Source organism: Sabethes cyaneus, chromosome 3, assembly GCF_943734655.1.
Source record: "Sabethes cyaneus chromosome 3, idSabCyanKW18_F2, whole genome shotgun sequence".
NCBI lineage: Eukaryota > Metazoa > Arthropoda > Insecta > Diptera > Culicidae > Sabethes > Sabethes cyaneus.
Genome location: NC_071355.1, coordinates 226,168,585 through 226,188,125, shown reverse-complemented (window position 1 = coordinate 226,188,125; position 19,541 = coordinate 226,168,585). Strand labels below are relative to the sequence as shown.

Here is a 19,541-nt window from a genome sequence, read left to right as displayed (position 1 = left end):
CATGTGAAAAGGGCCTATGTGCAGTTGAGAGATTCTCTTCGATTCTCTCCTCTTACGCTTATCGCAGCGATGCAAATGCACTTGAACGGATTAATTTAGCATGAAACGGTTGCTGACGTTATCAGCTTGCTATTGGTTAAGAAAAATTGCATTGAAATGCATTCATGTCACCGTGATATACGCAAGAGAGGAGACATGAAGAGAATCTCTCATTTGGACATAGGCCCTTTTCACACGTTGCGCGAGATTTGAACAAAAATTAAAAATTAATAATTAACATTAATATGTATTAACATGTGAATTTACTTTGTCACACTAATGTTTTAATATGTATAGCAAGATATCAACATTTGTAAGAAAATACGTACACCACCAGTTTATATATGTAAATTCAAAAATTTTCTTTTATGCCAAAGACTGCAATATAATGATGAAAAATTGATATAGAGCTCGCAATACCTGTAAAGAAAATAATTTGAAACATTAAACAAATATTGTGCTTCTGAAAACCATACAGTCATATAGCTTTCGAAATTCAGTGGAGCAAATCCGAAAATAGTTAATATCATTGGCCTTTGCTGACGAGCCATTACGAATAAAAACTCTTTTTGCTGTGACAAACTCAATCGATACCACGATAAAGAAGTTACATTTTCATAAAGCGACTCAATCTATAAATATAAAACGAAAATGATATGTACAGAAGACTAGCGATTATTCCTCAAATACCTACTTTAAGCTCAACTAAATTTCCCAAAATAAAATAAATAGAAAGTTCGAAAAATACTACTAACAAAAAGCAGTATGCCGCGTACCAGTCCGTCTGAAAATTTAGGAAACCCATATTTTTCATTTGATATAAGTCATGTAATGTTGTATATACTAACCAAAACTAAAATTACCATTGAATCACACATTGTGAAAATGCAACTAAAAACTTGCACCAAACAGGAGAGACCAAATACTGCCTCAATAGTATTTAGGAATCTGAAATTTTTCAAATTGTAAAAGTAAAGCATATGCATGTATAGGATGTAATGCAGCTCACTCGGTAGTGATTTGATGATATTTCATACAGATTTTCCATTGCTCTGCTATTGCATTCAGATTTGCTTCGCGGTTTTCGGAAATCAACATGTCATCTAATTGTGTCAGATTCATTACTAATAAGTCAACAAAGAGCATAGAATGGAATACAACGAAAATAAATCCGTAATCTGCCAGAACTGCTCCCACTAGTCCTAATATATAAATATCAACGTGAAACAGCATTGTAAGTGTGTATCCAGTTTTTTCATCTATATTAACGTATGGAATTTCGTAGAAAAATAGCGGGACCAATTCATTTTTGGTGTAATATACATATACAGGCCAGATAGCAAAAACGAAGAGCGATGAAATATATAATACAGACAATATTTTCCAGCCGATACTCAAATAACGAGATGTCTTTTCGATTGCAGCTTTTTCCTTGCGAGTCCCTTTTTCAAAAGCACAGTAAATGTTCTCCTTTGTTTCATCAAACAGGGCTCTCAACGATGCTTTTTTCTCAATAGCCATAAAAAATTTGTAAATCAACTGAGACGCTATTCCAAACAGAACGACAATCTGCAGCATTTTCAGCGGGTCATCGGAATACTTCCTCACAGTGTAGCAAGCGCATAGATTGTAAAGCACCATGTTAATCATAGTGAAATACGACATTGGAGAAAAAATGCTTTCTACATTCCAAATTTCAACGCCAATTATTTTGGACAGAAATGTTATCGGAGCAAGGATGTCGTTGTATGCTTCGACAGTTGACATAGTGTGACAGTTAAGCTAGAAATATCGCACTCTTGGAGACTACTGACATCAACAAATAAATGCATTAACTTTATAAACTAGCCTTTCTTCTAGAAACTACGTTCTATCTCTCTCCGTGTCAGCTGTTGGCATTCTGTAATTTTCCACATTGAAATTTCGCACACTCTATTGTACTGTTAGAGAGAGGGTGCAGTAATTTTCTACTATTTTCAATAACCGATCGAAGAAATAATTAAGCAATGAGATTCAGATGGTATCTACATCCTGTTTAATTGGTTACAACCGCTTTGTTCCCATGTAATATTTCTTCTTTTTCTATCTATAGGACAAAAGGCCGTTTTTATATAGTCTGATTAACAAAATTTCTCCAATCAACTCGGTTGTAAGCTGCCGATCTCCTATTCCTTGGTCACAATGTGCTTGCCGTCAGGGCTCGCTCCACCTGGTCTGAACATCTTGCTCATTGTGCTCTTGGTCGTCTAGTTATTACCGGATTTGAAGCAAACAAAATCTTCACAAAGTACTTGCCAGGCATAGAGGCAACATACCCTGTATCCGTTTAGCTTTAGCTATCTTTTGAATATTACGGCGAGCCGTTGAGTTACGCGAACTTATGGTTCATCCTCCGCCTCCATGCTCAGTTCCCCTGTACACAGACGCAGATCGTTCTTAGTACCGCTCTCTCCATAACTTTGAGCCCTCGCAGTTCGTCCTCGAATTTACTTGTGAGGCCCATATAGTAAACACGATATCCGCTGATAATACAGCTCTGGATCCCATGGCTTGGCTGAAGTTATTCTGCGCCGTCATCAGTGAGGCAAGGTACACAAATTCTTCAACTACCTTGAACTGCATAACAAAATAAAAACAATGGTTGGGTCTCTCGTAACAACACTTTTATATTGAACGGAAAAATTATTGATATTGTTGTACTTTATAAAACTCATCATCTGCTTGTTGTTTGTGTCCATTTTACTGCCATTTCTTCTGATGTGCAGATATTCTTTTTACACATACAATAATTTTGATATGTACTTGCAAATAAACAAATGTACCTGCCCACTATTATTGTTAATAAATGTTAGTGAACACCATCAGCTCTTTCGAGTTGTAATGTAATAACGCACGGCAATTTGAAAAAAAGCGCAGAAATTTAGGAAACACAAGCTGTATTTTTCTAGATAAAACTGAACCTCCGGAATTAACGGCAAATTTTACGGTTTGGTGCTTCATAGAAGTCTTTACAGAAGAGGCCCACAACAAAATTTGAGATATTTATTTATTTATTTATTTTTTTAGATAGAACTATACGCAAAAAAGCAAAGCCTAGGTGCTACATCCCATTTTCGAAACCTGGCCTTTTGTTCAACAGACTTCGTAGCCAGCTGCTAGAGGACAACTGCGGGGGTTGAAACATCGATCCTATTGACTCTAACAGCCTCTCCCAGCCGAGATTCGATCATACGCCGACTGGCTTGTTAGATCAGCGTCGTACCTCGAAGCTAACTGGGAGGTTCTATGAGCATGAAGGTCAATTTCTGGCGTTCGTCTCAGTTTATGAACAGCTTTGGCGTGCCTCAAAGCAGCAGTAAGGGGTTTTTGCTATTTACCATATTTTACGTTTACAGGCATTTTGGCAGCTTTTGGCGGGCTAAATATTTCCCGAAAATATGAAATACTAAAAACCATACATTTTTTTTTATTTGTCAAGGATTCATACGAAATTTTTAAATTGTTTTGTATTGAAATAAATCCTATTTACTACAAAACAATATGATTGATCATTCAGTATTTCGGATACAGGGATTGTAGTGCTAGAAATCGTTCACACTATTTCCCGGCTTTATTCCGTGGGAAAAAGAATGCAATCAACTTTCTGTTTTTTAATTGTTTAATAAATTAAATAATTTCTGCACGGAATCTGTTCTTTTCTAACGGTTCTACTGACGGCAATTATCTGCTTTTCAAAGGTTTATTCCAGCAATTTCAAGGTCGGATATATTTTCTTACCTAGATTTCAACCGACCGGTGTGAAACAGCCCAATTGATTGGTAACATTGATCTGAAATTTTAATATGCAACACATTGCACGTTGCTCGTAGCTTCTGCGTGCAACTCGTTTTAAATTATCATAGTTTCGCATTTTATTCTGGTGCTTTGCTTCATTCAATTTTTTCAACTCAATTTGAAACCCGCTTCCAGAATGTCAAATCTGCAAGCATTCTACAAAATACGCGCACCTCTTGTTTTCATATTAAAAATAGTGGGTGTTGACCTTTGGAATGCAGAAAAAAAATTTTCTTTGGCACGATTTAATGTCATACTTAACCTGGTGCTTTTCCATCTGTTCTCCGCCAATACTATTGCGAAATATAGATCGGATCCGATAAATATTATGCAAATTACCGTTTTCATTGGTGTCGGATTTTTGCTGGCATGTAGATTTTGCTTGTGTCTAAATAAAACACCTGCTTTGAGAACAATATTTGACGTGATTGAGGAGAAAATCTACAGCGTTTCCGTCGTTGGAACATCCGATGAAAAAGCTGCAATTGAAAAGACAACTCGTTATTTGGATATTATTTGGAAAACGATGTCTACTTTATATTTTTCATCGCTGCTTATCTTTGCTGCATGGCCAGCTTATGTGTACTATTCTGAGAAACAGATAATTCCACTGTTTTCCTATGAAATTCCCTACCTTAATACAGATCGTTTCAGTGGATATATTCTAGTCCTACTTATTCATGTTTATATTTACCTAATGGGAATGTTTGGTGCGATTTTCACCGATTATATATTTATTTTCATTGTATTTCACACTCTGTTAAGTGCTGATTTGTTTATTTTGAATCTGAAACAATTGGAAAATATGCTAACCTGCAAAAAGTGTGAAAGGAGTCAGGATGCGATCGTGGAACAGTGGAGAAAGTGTATGAAATACCATCAATTTATTGTGGAGTTAGTGTCACTGGAAATAACTCTTCATATCATTAAGATTTTATTTAAAAACTTTGTTAAATTTCAGATATCTTAATGCAACAGAAGATATTTTTAGATGGGGATGTCTAGTGCAAGTATTTTGCTGCATGTTCACAATTTGCAACGCACTGTTGATATTAATTCTGGTTAGTTCTGTTTTATTTTTATTTGTATTAATCTTGAACTTTTTTCAAGTACAGACGGATTGGTATGCGGCGTACTTATTTCTTTCGCTAGTATTTGCGGAACTTACGGTAATATTTATTTTGGGGAATTTAATTGAGTTGAAGGTATTTGAATATGATACGTCACTTCAATTGTTAATAAGAGGTCCCATGATTTTAGATTGAAGAAGTCTACAACGGCATAACTTCATTATCGTGGAACTTGTTGAAGTTGCCCCCATAAAAAGATTTCATATTTTTAATGAGTCGTCAACAAAGGCCAATGAATTTAACTGTGTTCGGATTTGCTCCCTTGAATTTCGAAACGTACATGACCGTATGTTTTCTATATATATACAGCAAAGTTTCGTTAATTGGTGGTTCGTTAATTGGGCGGTTCGTTAATTGGGCGTTCGCTAATTGGGCTATGTGACAACTTGAATGTCAAAATTGTATGGAATTTTCGAGTTTAGAATTTTCTAACAACTGTCAGTCGGCCCAATTAGCGAATCAGCTGGAGTGCAGTCGTGGCCCAATTAACGAATTCAGGCTGTATTTGATTGAACATTACCAGATCGGTTGCATTTTTTCAGGTACTACGGGCTTTGTACCAATACTTTGTACTACTTTTACAGTATTTGGCACAAATTAGATAATTGTAATATTTCTACACAAAACGACAAAAATGTTGACTATTATACAGTTATAAGTTATAACGTTGTATTTCGAAAACTCACCAGCTTAGCTTGTCGTTTTTTGTCACTATATTTATATTAATATTCAGATTTATTAGTCACATATGCAATAGTTTTGATGCTTACTAATAAATTAATCTATCGCTCTTATGAACAAAGTAGTTTTACATGTTTTCATGTTTCATGTGTTATGGATTTCGGTGCCAATAACCAATGGCAATTTGATAGGACGAGTAGTCTAGAATTTCTAGTAATAATTTCATTATTTAACTCGACGTTGTTTTGTTTGACTCGATGTAATTAAATCTATTGAATTGAGAAAAATTTTGTGGCTTTAGTGGTGAAATTCAGTTTCTGTTCTTTTTCTCAGTTTAAAAGTTATTTTACTGCCCTTCAAGGCAGTAATATGGAATTTCAGGTATTCACATTATTTTTAAACGATATTGTCCTACTGATGACCTGCAACTAACGGGTGGCAACTAAAATTTTGGAATTTTTTCGCGGCCCTTATGCTCAACAACAAACGAGCTCAAAAAGAAATGAGAGTATGTATGTGTTAGCTCTCTCTTTCCTCTTTTTGTTAATATTTTTTGTTTTGTTTATGCTTGTCCAGTTTTGCTAAAATGGCGTCAAAACAAGAACCATTTTGGGAGCGCGTTGTACACTTCTACGAACTGTAACAAAAATCTCGGCAAAAAGTAAGCGGTACAACATTTAACAAGCAAATATGTGGCGCCTTCGACTGTTTACCATATCCTAAGATGCCCAACAACAATTCGCAAGCAAACTAGTGGAAGACCAGACAAAATTATGAACGCAGAAGGACACCGTTCTCTTTCTCGTTTCTTCAACAACATGCCCTCTGGTTTGGCTATCAATTGAGATGCACCAGACGAAAGTTTGAAGAAAATTTTGATCCCGTTTCTACAAAAACGTCATGCAGATGGACAATACGTGTTTTGGCCGAATAGAGCATCATCGCATTACGCCAAAAAACACAATCGTTCCTGAATACCCATTCGATCCCATTTGTACCCAAAAACCACGACCCGAAAAATCTGTCTTAGTGCGCCCAATCGAAGATTTCTTCGGGATTTTTAGTTCCATGGTGTATAAAAATAACTGGAGAACCACGAATTGCAAACAGTTGATTGGTAGAATCAAGAGATGCATTCGCAAAGTTGACATGACGGCCGTACAACGCTCCTGTTTCGACGTCAAACGAAAGCTTCACCGAACAGCTGATTACGGACCGTTTTCAAATGTACACTAATTTTTTTTCAACAATGGATAATGTATCTTTAATTTCGGTAAATCAGATCTTCTTTATGTATCTTTGTCTTTTTTGACAGCTTGAGAAAATAATTCCAAAATTTTAGTTGCCACCCGTTATATCGTGTCATACAAACCAGATTCAACGTATATTTTTCCCAAATTTCAATTGAAACGTAATTGTAGGAGATTTTATAAAATTGATATTTTCCAATCTTACAAAGGAAGATATCGTTCTCTGATCAGCGACTCCCTACGTCAACTTCCGTTGGTAAAGATGACTTTTTACAGTTTAATATAGGTAAATTCATTAAATTTGCACTCTTTCGAACCACACACGATATTTTGCAAAAAATAAAAAACAATCATAATTATTGTACAGTTAGTAAAAGAAGAAAAATTCTGTGGGAACAAACCGATTGTAAGCAATTAAACGTGATGTGATTGTACGACAGCTGTTTGATAGCAATAGTGTTCGCCAAATACTGTGACTCATTGCTTAATTATTTGTTCGATTGGCGATTGAAAATATGAATTACTGCGAAAAAAATTAATGCTCTTTCAGAATGGTAACAGCTGACTCGTGACTCGTAGTGTAGTTTCTAGTACTAGGGATAGTTTAAATAGTTACTGCATTTAGTTGCAGATATCAGTTAACTTCAACAGTACTAGACTACTGACTCAATTCTCACTATGTCTACTGTCGAAGCATACTACGAAATCCGTGCTCCGATTAAATTTATATCGAAAATAATTGGCGTGGAAATTTGGAATGCAGAAAGGACTTTTTCTAACCCGTCGTATTTCCTTATGACTAACATGGTGTTGTATAATCTGTGCTCTTGCTATACCGTCAGGAAGTATTCCGATGATCCACTACAAGTGATGCAGATTGTCGTTATTTTTGGTATCGCAACTCTATTGATTTTCAAATTCTTTCTGGCTATTGAGAAAAAGCCTTCGTTGAGGATTCTGTTTGAAACGGCAGAGGAGAACGTTTACTGTGCTTTCGACAATGGAACTCCCACGGAAAAAGCTGCAATCGCAAAGACAACTCGTTATTTGAGTATTGGCTTTAAAATATTGTCTGGGTTGTACGTATCTTCGCTGTTTGTTTTCGGTATCTGGCCTGTATATGTTTATTATACGAGAAATGAGTTGGTTCCGCTATTTTTCTACGAAATTCCATACGTTAATATAAATGAAAATTCCGGATACATACTGACGCTGTTGTTTCATGTTAATATTTATTTAATGGGAGTGTTGGGAACGATTTTATCAGACTACATATTTATTTTTGTTGCATTCCAATCAATGCTTTTAGTTGACTTATTAATATTGAATCTAAAACAATTAGATGATATGTTAATTTCCGAAAACCGTAAAGCAAACCTGGATGCAATAGCAAATCAATGGAAAACTTGTATGAAATATCATCGAATCACTACCGAGTGAGTCATATTACATTTACGCTGCAAGTGCTTTTTCCTTACATTTGAAAATTTTCAGATATTTAAATAATATTGAAAATATATTTGGACTCGCATGTTTAGTGCAAGTATTTTGCTGTGTCTTTACAATATGTGATTCAATGATAGTTTTAGTTTTGGTTAGTATGCATAGTATTGTGTGATGTATTACAAACGAGAAATTTGGATTTCTTACATTTTCAGACGGACTGGTATGCGGCCTATTGTTTTTTACTTGTAATATTTGTCGAACTTTCTCTTTATTTTATTTTGGGAAACTTAGTTGAGCTAAAGGTAGTTGAGAAAAACATTTAGTCCTTTATTCATAGTAATTTATTTCCTGATTTCAGATTGATGCACTTTATGAAACTGTAACATCTCTATCGTGGTATTTATTGAGTTTGTCTCAGCAAAAAGAGTTTATATTTGTAATGGCTCGTCAGCAAAGGCCAATGATGTTAACTATTTTCGGATTTGCCCCATTGAATTTCGAAAGCTATATGACTGTATAATTTTCAAAAAGAATTATTTGTTTCATTTCTTGACTTTTTTCTCTTTACAGGTATTGCGATCTTTGTATCAATTTTTTATTCTTGTATTACAGTCTTTGGCATGAAAGAAAGTTATTAAATATCTGTATGGCAGTGTGTGTATTTTCTCATAAATTTAAATATCGTACTATAAAGAATGAATCAGTTTTAAAATGTTTATTTAATATATAATATGTTCAGGATTTGTGAAAGAAATTATGCAAAATAGATGGATTTTAGGTTATTTTTTTCTAATTTTCGAACAACTTGTAATTTTTTTCAGTGTATGTTTTTGTTTTGTTTTGAAATCAATTTCGTATCAACGCATGATTAGACATAACTTTGGAGCAATTGATGGTTTTCGAGATACAGTTTTTCATACTTATGAAAATAAATACGACCTTATTCAAATGAGTCTTGGATCCAAATAGTACCAAAATCTGTGGAAGGCGCATGTTTCCTCCTGTCAAACACGTACGTAAAATTCAATCCAAATCCGGAAGGTTCGAATTTTGTCATTTACCTATTTCACAAAGAACTGTTCAATTACGTTCTTGTTTTGGCTCGTTTAAGGCTAGGGCTAGGGCTAGGGTTGTTTATCTCAACGAAATTAAATGCGACTTTTCGGTCTCGGAGTTGTTATAAAACCAGGTTGAGATGCGCGCGGAAGACTTTAGCTTTAGAAGGTTAAAAAAAAGTTTGTTATTTCAATGTTTACATCCGAACTGTTGATTAAGAAAACAATTGGAAATGTTTTGCTCCGAGGATAACAACTTAGACCTTTGAAACGTCAGCCGAAAACGTTAGATTATTTAAGTTCGTAGAAAACGTAGAAAATCTGAGATCCTTTATGAGCAACTTGTTCTACAGTTAGAGAGAGAAGAAAAATCTGTGGGAATAAAACGATTGCAAGTAATTAAACGGGATGTGATTGTATCGTAGCTGTTTGATAGCAATTATGTTTCCTTCACTTGTTTACTACCGTCAAATACCGCAGCTCGTTGCCTAATTATTTGTTCGATTGGCGATTGAAAATATTAATTACTGCACCATCGAGTGGTTGGATAGTGTGAAAAAATAATGCACTTGCAGAATGGTAACAGTTGATTCGTGAGTTGTGGAGAGTAATTTCTAGAACAAGGAATAGTTTAAATATTTACTTTAATAAGTTAGTTGCAGATACCGGTTAACTTCAACAGTGCGAGATTGCTGGCTCAGTTCTCATTATGTCTACTGTCGAAGCATACTACGAAATACGTGCTCCGATTATTCTTATATCGAAAATAATTGGCGTGGAAATTTGGAATGTAGAAAGGACTTTTTCTCCGATGTCTTATATCCTTATGACTAACATGGTACTATATAATCTGTGCTCTTGTTATACCGTAAGAAAGTATTCCGATGATCCGCTGCAAATAATGCAGATTGTCGTTATTTTTGGAATCGCAACTCAGTTGATTTACAAATTCTTTATGGCTATTGAGAAAAAGGCTTCGATGAGGGCCCTTTTCGAAACGGCAGAGCAGAACATTTACTGTGCCTTTGATAGCGGAACTCTCAAGGAAAAAGCTGCAATCGAAAAGACAACTCGCAATTTGAGCATTAGCTTCAAAATAATGTCTGGGCTCTATGTGTCATCGCTGTTTGTTTTTGCTATCTGGCCCGTGTATGTTTATTATAACAAAAATGAGTTGGTTCCGCTGTTTTTCTATGAAATTCCATACGTTAACATAAATGATAAACCTGGATACGTACTGACACTCTTGTTTCATGTTAATATTTATCTACTAGGAGTATTAGGAACGATTTTGGCAGACTACATATTTATCTTTGCTGCATTCCAATCGATGCTCTTTGTTGACTTGTTAATATTGAATTTAAAACAATTAGATGATATGTTAATTTCGGACAATCGTGAAGCGAATCTAGAAGCAATTGCAGATCAATGGAAAACTTGTATGAAATATCATCAAATTACTAGTGAGTACGTTGTTTCTCTTCTATTCGTACAATTTCTTTTCTTCTAAAATTTGAAAAATTGCAGATATATAAATACTGTTGAGCATGTATACGGATTCTCGTGTTTGATGCAAGTATTTTGCTGCGTTTTTACAATCTGTGATTCAATGATAGTTTTAGTTTTGGTTAGTATGCACAATATTCTCTGATTTATAACAAACGAGACATGTGGGTTTCTTACATTTTCAGACGGACTGGTATGCGGCATATTGCTTTTTGCTGGTAATATTTTTCGAGCTATCTATTTATTTTATTTTGGGAAACTTAGTGGAGCTAAAGGTATTCGAGGGAAACTTTTTGTATTCTTTACATATTAGGCTTTTTCGTAATTTCAGGTTGATGCACTTTATGAAACTGTAACTTCTCTATCGTGGTATCTATTGACTTTGAGCCAGCAAAAAGAATTTATGTATGTGATGGCTCGTCAGCAAAGGCCAATGGTATTAACTATTTTCGGATTTGCTCCATTGAATTTCGAAAGCTATATGACTGTACGGTTTTCAGAAACATAATATTTGTTAAATGTTTTAAATTATTTTCTTTACAGGTATTACGATCTCTGTATCAATTCTTTATCATTATATTGCGGTCTTTGTCGTGAGAGAATAACTTTAAATGTATGAACCAGGCAGTGTGCGTATATTCTCATAAATTTCGCTATAGTGCAATAAATTATAAATCATTGATGTAAAATTTTTAATACGATTCAAAAAAGAAGAAATTTCGTAAAGAAATTACGGGAAAAAATCATAAATTTCAGTTTTGGTTTATTAGTAATCACAAACAGGATTGACAGTCCCTAAGGAACGAACAAACGATCTATGCTGTCTTTTAAATTATCGTGTCGGGTTATTCTGTATTTATGAATTATTTTTGTGTACTGAATGCATAATAAAGATGTATATCCTACGCTAGTCACTAGACAAGTTCTGGGAGTACAACAGACTCATCATCTGTTTGTGGTCTTTAAGGTGGCATACGATTCAGTCAAACGAAATGAGCTGTAGCAGATAATGCTAGAATATGGGTTTCCGACGAAAGTAGTTACGCTGATTCGACGGTGGATGAGTCAAAATCATGCGTCGGAACAGTGGGTGAGACCTTAGAACTGTTCATGATGTTGAATGGACTGAAGCAAGGCATCCCCTTGCTATTCTGCATTTCCTTGAAAGGTGCAAAGGTAAACGTGGAAAGGAACGGGACTATCATTACGAAATCTCACATGCTTCTTGGTTTTGCGGCTGACGTTGATATCATCGGAATCAATTCTAGGGCAGTGGAAGAGGCCTTCAAAAGGAAGCAAGGAAAGCTAGATTGGGACTTACCAACAAAACAAAGTACATTGTAGTTGGCAGGGAACGTGGCACTACAAATGGTGTTTGTACCGAGGTGGAGCTGAATAGGAAACTATACGATACGCTCGTGACATGTGACAACGATGTAAGCCGCGAAATAAAACGACGAATTGCAGCTGCGAATCGGGCTTTCTACGGACTACGCAGCCAGCTGAAGTTCCGTAGTTAGCAAATTCGCCCAAAACTGGCGTTCTACAGAACACTAATCTTCTCGGTGGCCTTTTACGGGCATGACTAATGGACGCTAAAAAAGCTGATCGACGAGTCCTCGGGGCTTTGAGCGTAAAATTCTGCGATCAATACTTGGGGAAAAAATGGAAAATGAACTGTGGCGGTGACGCATAAACCACGAGCTGTATCAAGTATAGCTATGGCGGACTGGTCACGTGGCTAGAATGCCCGATAAAAGAGTAACCAAAACTATTTTCAGCAGAGAACCAGGAAGAGGCGGTAGTTTTTGGGACCGACCGCGCACCCGATGGATTGTGCTGTCGAGGACGATGCAAGTTCTGCTGGTGTTCGAGGAGATTGGAGAACGGGGCCCAGGACCGACGGTACTGGAGGAGGCGCATAAACGATAACAGGCCTCCACCGCTAAAGTAAAATAAAGTAAAAAGTAAGTAAGTTGGTAAACTCTAAAGCAAAAATAGCAAAACCATGTACAAATTCTTAGAACATGTTTTAGAATATTTTGACGTAGGACTACGACTTTGTTTACTATACTGGGACTTGGTAGAACTTTGTGAAAACGAAAATAGAGCTGTAACGTTTGAATGAAAGATTTCAAATGGTAAAAACTACTAAACTACTGAATGAAACTGAACAATTTATATTCGTTGGATAGATAAAATGACCAGCTATTTAACGGAGGGGGTAAGAGAGCAATTTTATGAAAAGCGTAAGAGGGGGGCTCCCATACAAATGAAGCACCGATTTCCTCAAAATTTGAGAACTAATGGAACCAAATTTGGCATGTGGGGTTTTTGGAGGCATAAATTTATTTTATGATGATTTGAGACCCCTCACCCCTGTGGTAGGAGGATAAGAACTCTAAAACAGAAGTTTACGTGCCTGTTGCCATTCATGTCAAAAGAGAAGGACATTCGAATGGCACGCCATATTTGCGATGAACGTGTTTTGGCTTTAATGTTATTTGTAACCAATGGCACTTTAAAAGGCCACAAGCGAATTAACGTAAGATTATTGAAACATGACAAGCTATGCATAATCATATTTAATACAATAAACAGTGGGATTGTCTTCATTAGTATTTCAACCTTTATGATGCACACAAGTGATTTTTAAAAGAAATCTCTATGTCTCAATGGTTGCAGGCGTTGCACTTATGAGCCCCCGTCCACGTATTTTCAAAGTCACCATTGCATTCAATGAAGAATTGATTCTGAATATTTCGCTCTTTTCTTTTAAACATTCACTTAAACAATGGCACTCACAGATTCTTATAAACATACATATGCCAGAAATGCAGTTTACATTAGTCTTTGATTTAATGATCTGATATAGTCCTACGTCACCTTTTCGTACAACCCTTAGGACTGTATACATTGTAGTTTTTTTTCAGACCAACCTCGTGTTTTTAGTCTTGACCTTGAAATGCGGTTATTGTAGGAGATTATATAAATTTGATATCGTCCAATCTTACAAAGGAAGCTATCGTACTCCGATCAGCGACTCCCTACTTCCGTTCGTAAAGATGACTTTTTACAGTTTAATATAGGTGATTTTATTAAATTTGCACTCTTTTGAACCATACATATTTTGCAAAAAATAAAAACAATCATAATTATTGTACAGTTAGTAAAAGAAGAAGAATTCTGTGGGAACAAACCGATTGTAAGCAATTAAAGGCGAAGTGATTGTATGATAGCAATAGTGTTCGCCAAATGCTGTGACTCATTGCTTAATTATTTGTTCGATTGGCGATTGAAAATATGAATTACTGCGCAAAAATTTAATACTTTTGCAGAATGGAAAAGCTGACTCGTGACTCGTAGTGTAGTGTCTAGAACTAGGGATAGTTTAAATAGTTACTGCATTTAGTCGCAGATATCAGTTAACTAGACTACTGACTCAATTCTCATTATGTCTACTATCGAAGCATACTACGAAATCCGTGCTCCGATTAAACTAATATCGAAAATAATTGGCGTGGAAATTTGGAATGCAGAAAGGACTTTTTCTAACCCGTCGTATTTCCTTATGACTAACATGGTGTTGTATAATCTGTGCTCTTGCTATACCGTCAGGAAGTATTCCGATGATCCACTACAAGTGATGCAGATTGTCGTTATTTTTGGTATCGCAACTCTATTGATTTTCAAATTCTTTCTGGCTATTGAGAAAAAGCCATCGTTGAGGATTCTGTTTGAAACGGCAGAGGAGAACGTTTACTGTGCTTTCGACAATGGAACTCCCATGGAAAGAGCTGCAATCGCAAAGACAACTCGTTATTTGAGTATTGGCTTTAAAATATTGTCTGGATTGTACGTATCTTCGCTGTTTGTTTTCGGTATCTGGCCTGTATTTGTTTATTATACGAGAAATGAGTTGGTTCCGCTATTTTTCTACGAAATTCCATACGTTAATATAAATGAAAATTCCGGATACATACTGACGCTGTTGTTTCATGTTAATATTTATTTAATGGGAGTGTTGGGAACGATTTTATCAGACTACATATTTATTTTTGTTGCATTCCAATCAATGCTTTTAGTTGACTTATTAATATTGAATCTAAAACAATTAGATGATATGTTAATTTCCGAAAACCGTGAAGCAAACCTGGATGCAATAGCAAATCAATGGAAAACTTGTATGAAATATCATCGAATCACTACCGAGTGAGTCATATTACATTTACGCTGCAAGTGCTTTTTCCTTACATTTGAAAATTTTCAGATATTTAAATAATATTGAAAATATATTTGGACTCGCATGTTTAGTGCAAGTATTTTGCTGTGTCTTTACAATATGTGATTCAATGATAGTTTTAGTTTTGGTTAGTATGCATAGTATTGTGTGATGTATTACAAACGAGAAATCTGAATTTCTTACATTTACATTTTCAGACGGACTGGTATGCGGCCTATTGTTTTTTACTTGTAATATTTGTTGAACTTTCTCTTTATTTTATTTTGGGAAACTTAGTGGAGCTAAAGGTAGTTGAGAAAAACATTTAGTCCATTATTCACAGTAATTTATTTCCTGATTTCAGATTGATGCACTTTATGAAACTGTAACCTCTCTGTCGTGGTATTTATTGAGTTTGTCTCAGCAAAAAGAGTTCATATTTGTAATGGCTCGTCAGCAAAGGCCAATGATGTTAACTATTTTCGGCTTTGCCCCATTGAATTTCGAAAGCTATATGACTGTATGATTTTCAGAAAGTATTATTTATTTAATTTTTTGATTTTTTTCTCTTTACAGGTATTGCGATCTTTGTATCAATTTTTTATCCTTGTATTACAGTCTTTGGCATGAAAGAAAGTTTTTAAATATCTGTATGGCAGTGTGCGTATTTTCTCATAAATTTAAATATCGTGCTATAAACCATGAACCAGTTTTAAAATGTTTATTAAATATAAAATATGTTGAGGATTTGTGAAAGAATTTATGCAAAATAGTTGGATTTTAGGTTTTTTTTCTAATTTTCGAACAACTTGTAATTTTTTTCAGTGTATTTCAGTGTATGTTTTTGTTTTGTTTTGAAATCAATTTCGTACAACGCATGATTAGACATAACTTTGGAGCAATTGATGGTTTTCGAGATACAGTTTTTCATACTTATGAAAATAAATACGACCTTTTTCAAATGAGTCTTGAATCCAAATAGTACCAAAATCTGTGGAAGGCGCATGTTTCCTCCTGTCAAACACGCACGTAAAATTCAATCCAAATCCGAAAGGTTCGAATTTTGTCATTTACCTATTTCACAAAGAACTGTTCAATTACGTTCTTGTTTTGGCTCGTTTAAGGCTAGGGCTAGGGCTAGGGTTGTTTATCTCAACGAAATTAAATGCGACTTTTCGGTCTCGGAGTTGTTATAAAACCAGGTTGAGATGCGCGTGGAAGACTTTAGCTTTAGAAGGTTAAAAAAAAGTTTGTTATTTCAATGTTTACATCCCAACTGTTGATTAAGAAAACAATTGGAAATGTTTTGCTCCGAGGATAACGACTTAGACCTTTGAAACGTCAGCCGAAAACGTTAGATTATTTAAGTTCGTAGAAAACGTAGAAAATCTGAGATCTTTTATTAAAAACTTGTTCTACAGTTAGAGAGAGAAGAAAAATCTGTGGGAATAAAACGATTGCAAGTAATTAAACGGGATGTGATTGTATCGCAGCTGTTAGATAGCAATTATGTTTCCTTCACTTGTTTACTACCACCAAATACCGCAGCTCGTTGCCTAATTATTTGTTCGATTGGCGATTGAAAATATTAATTACTGCACCATCGAGTGGTTGGATAGTGTGAAAAAAAAAATGCACTTGCAGAATGGTAACAGTTGATTCGTGAGTTGTGGAGAGTAATTTCTAGAACAAGGAATAGTTTAAATATTTACTTTAATAAGTTAGTTGCAGATATCGGTTAACTTCAACAGTGCGAGATTGCTGGCTCAGTTCTCACTATGTCTACTGTCGAAGCATACTACGAAATACGTGCTCCGATTATTCTTATATCGAAAATAATTGGCGTGGAAATTTGGAATATAGAAAGGACTTTTTCTCCGATGTCTTATATCCTTATGACTAACATGGTACTATATAATCTGTGCTCTTGTTATACCGTAAGAAAGTATTCCGATGATCCGCTGCAAATAATGCAGATTGTCGTTATTTTTGGAATCGCAACTCAGCTGATTTACAAATTCTTTATGGCTATTGAGAAAAAGGCTTCGATGAGGGCCCTTTTCGAAACGGCAGAGCAGAACATTTACTGTGCCTTTGATAGTGGAACTCTCAAGGAAAAGGCTGCAATCGAAAAGACAACTCGCAATTTGAGCATTAGCTTCAAAATAATGTCTGGGCTCTATGTGTCATCGCTGTTTGTTTTTGCTATCTGGCCCGTGTATGTTTATTATAACAAAAATGAGTTGGTTCCGCTGTTTTTCTACGAAATTCCATACGTTAACATAAATGATAAACCTGGATACGTACTGACACTCTTATTTCATGTTAATATTTATCTACTAGGAGTATTAGGAACGATTTTGGCAGACTACATATTTATCTTTGCTGCATTCCAATCGATGCTCTTTGTTGACTTGTTAATATTGAATTTAAAACAATTAGATGATATGTTAATTTCTGACAATCGTGAAGCGAATCTAGAAGCAATTGCAGATCAATGGAAAACTTGTATGAAATATCATCAAATTACTAGTGAGTACGTTGTTTCTCTTCTATTCGTACAATTTCTTTTCTTCTAAAATTTGAAAAATTGCAGATATATAAATACTGTTGAGCATGTATACGGATTCTCGTGTTTGATGCAAGTATTTTGCTGCGTTTTTACAATCTGTGATTCAATGATAGTTTTAGTTTTGGTTAGTATGCACAATATTCTCTGATTTATAACAAACGAGACATATGAGTTTCTTACATTTTCAGACGGACTGGTATGCGGCATATTGCTTTTTGCTGGTAATATTTTTCGAGCTATCTATTTATTTTATTTTGGGAAACTTAGTGGAGCTAAAGGTATTCGAGGGAAACTTTTTGTATTCTTTACATATTAGGCTGTTTCGTAATTTCAGGTTGATGCACTTTATGAAACTGTTACTTCTCTATCGTGGTATCTATTGACTTTGACCCAGCAAAAAGAATTTATGTATGTGATGGCTCGTCAGCAAAGGCCAATGATATTAACTATTTTCGGATTTGCTCCGTTGAATTTCGAAAGCTATATGACTGTACGGTTTTCAGAAACACAATATTTGTTAAATGTTTTAAATTATTTTCTTTACAGGTATTACGATCTCTTTATCAATTCTTTATCATTATATTGCGGTCTTTGTCGTGAGAGAAAAACTTTAAATGTATCAACCAGGCAGTGTGCAATAAATTATAAATCATTACAATATTACAATATTACGATACAAAAAAGAAGAAATTCCGCAAAGAAATTACGGGAAAAAGTCTTAAATTTCAGGTTTGGTTTATTAGTAATCACAAACAGGATTGACAGTTTTTTCCCTAAGGAACGAACGAACGATTTATTCTGTCTTTTAAATGATCGTGTCGGATTATTCTGTATTTATGTATTATTTTTGTGTACTAAATGCATAATAAAGATGTATACCCTGCGTTAGTCACTAGACAAGTTCCGGGAGTACAACAGACTAATCATCTGTTTGTGGACTTTAAGGTGACGTACGATTCAGTCAAACGAAATGAGCTGTAGCAGATAATGCTAGAATATGGGTTTCCGACGAAACTGGTTACGCTGATTCGACGGTGGATGAGTCGAAATCATGCATCGGAACCGCGGGTGAGACCTTGGAACTTTTGTTGTTGGCAGGGAACGTGGCACTACAAATGGTGTTTGTACCGAGGTGGAGCTGAATGGGAAACTATATGAAATAGTGGAGGAAACCATATACCTCGATATGCTCGTGACATCGATGTAAGCCGCGAAGCAAAACGACGAATTGCAGCTGCGAATCGGGCTTTCTATGGATTACACAGCCAGCTGAAGTTCCGTAGTTAGCAAATTCGCCCAAAACTGGCGTTCTACAGAACACCAATCCTCTCAGCTGCCTTTTACGGGCATGAATAATGAACGCTAAAACGCTGATCGACGAGTCCTCGGGGTTTTGAGCGTAAAACTCTGCGATCAATACTTGGGGGAAAAATGGAAAATAGACTGTGGCGGTGACGCATAATCCACGAGCTGTATTAAGTATATCTACGGAGGGCTGGGCACGTGACCAAAATGCCCGGTAAAAGAGTATCCAAAACTATTTTCAGCAGAGAACCAGGAAGAAGCGGTAGTTTTTGGGACCGACCGCGCACCTGACGGATTGTGCTGTCGAGAACGATGCAAGTTCTGCTGGTGTTCGAGGAGATTGGAGAACGGGGCCCAGGACCGACAGTACTGGAGGAGGCGCATAAACTATAACAGGCATCCACCGCTAAAGTAAAATAAAGTTCACGAAGGGGGTAAGAGAGCAATTTTATGAAGGGCGTAAGAGGGGGCCTCCCGTACAAATGAAGCACCGATTTCCTC

At 35.6% G+C, this 19,541-nt stretch overlaps 3 protein-coding genes and 1 pseudogene across 3 annotated transcripts; 3 read left to right on the top strand and 1 right to left on the bottom strand.

The window, feature by feature from the left end:
• Positions 1–405: 405 nt before the first annotated feature.
• On the bottom strand, positions 406–1,806 carry LOC128740811 (putative odorant receptor 83c). The gene is made up of 5 exons (XM_053836375.1): positions 1,049–1,806; positions 888–987; positions 734–823; positions 516–671; positions 406–459 (listed from the first exon to the last, which is right to left on the bottom strand). The coding sequence occupies exons 1-5, from the start codon at positions 1,804–1,806 to the stop codon at positions 406–408; spliced, it is 1,158 nt and encodes a 385-aa protein (XP_053692350.1).
• A 2,203-nt stretch (positions 1,807–4,009) lies between these two features.
• On the top strand, positions 4,010–5,608 carry LOC128740810 (odorant receptor Or2-like; annotated as a pseudogene).
• An 8,913-nt stretch (positions 5,609–14,521) lies between these two features.
• LOC128740809 (uncharacterized) lies at positions 14,522–15,492 on the top strand. The gene is made up of 3 exons (XM_053836374.1): positions 14,522–15,153; positions 15,224–15,311; positions 15,382–15,492. Exons 1-3 carry the CDS (start codon positions 14,522–14,524, stop codon positions 15,490–15,492), a joined length of 831 nt encoding a protein of 276 aa, XP_053692349.1.
• Positions 15,493–17,067: 1,575 nt separating this feature from the next.
• Positions 17,068–18,335, top strand: LOC128740807 (putative odorant receptor 83c). Its single transcript, XM_053836373.1, has 5 exons — positions 17,068–17,699; positions 17,760–17,859; positions 17,924–18,013; positions 18,070–18,225; positions 18,282–18,335. The coding sequence occupies exons 1-5, from the start codon at positions 17,068–17,070 to the stop codon at positions 18,333–18,335; spliced, it is 1,032 nt and encodes a 343-aa protein (XP_053692348.1).
• The last annotated feature ends 1,206 nt before the right edge of the window (positions 18,336–19,541 follow it).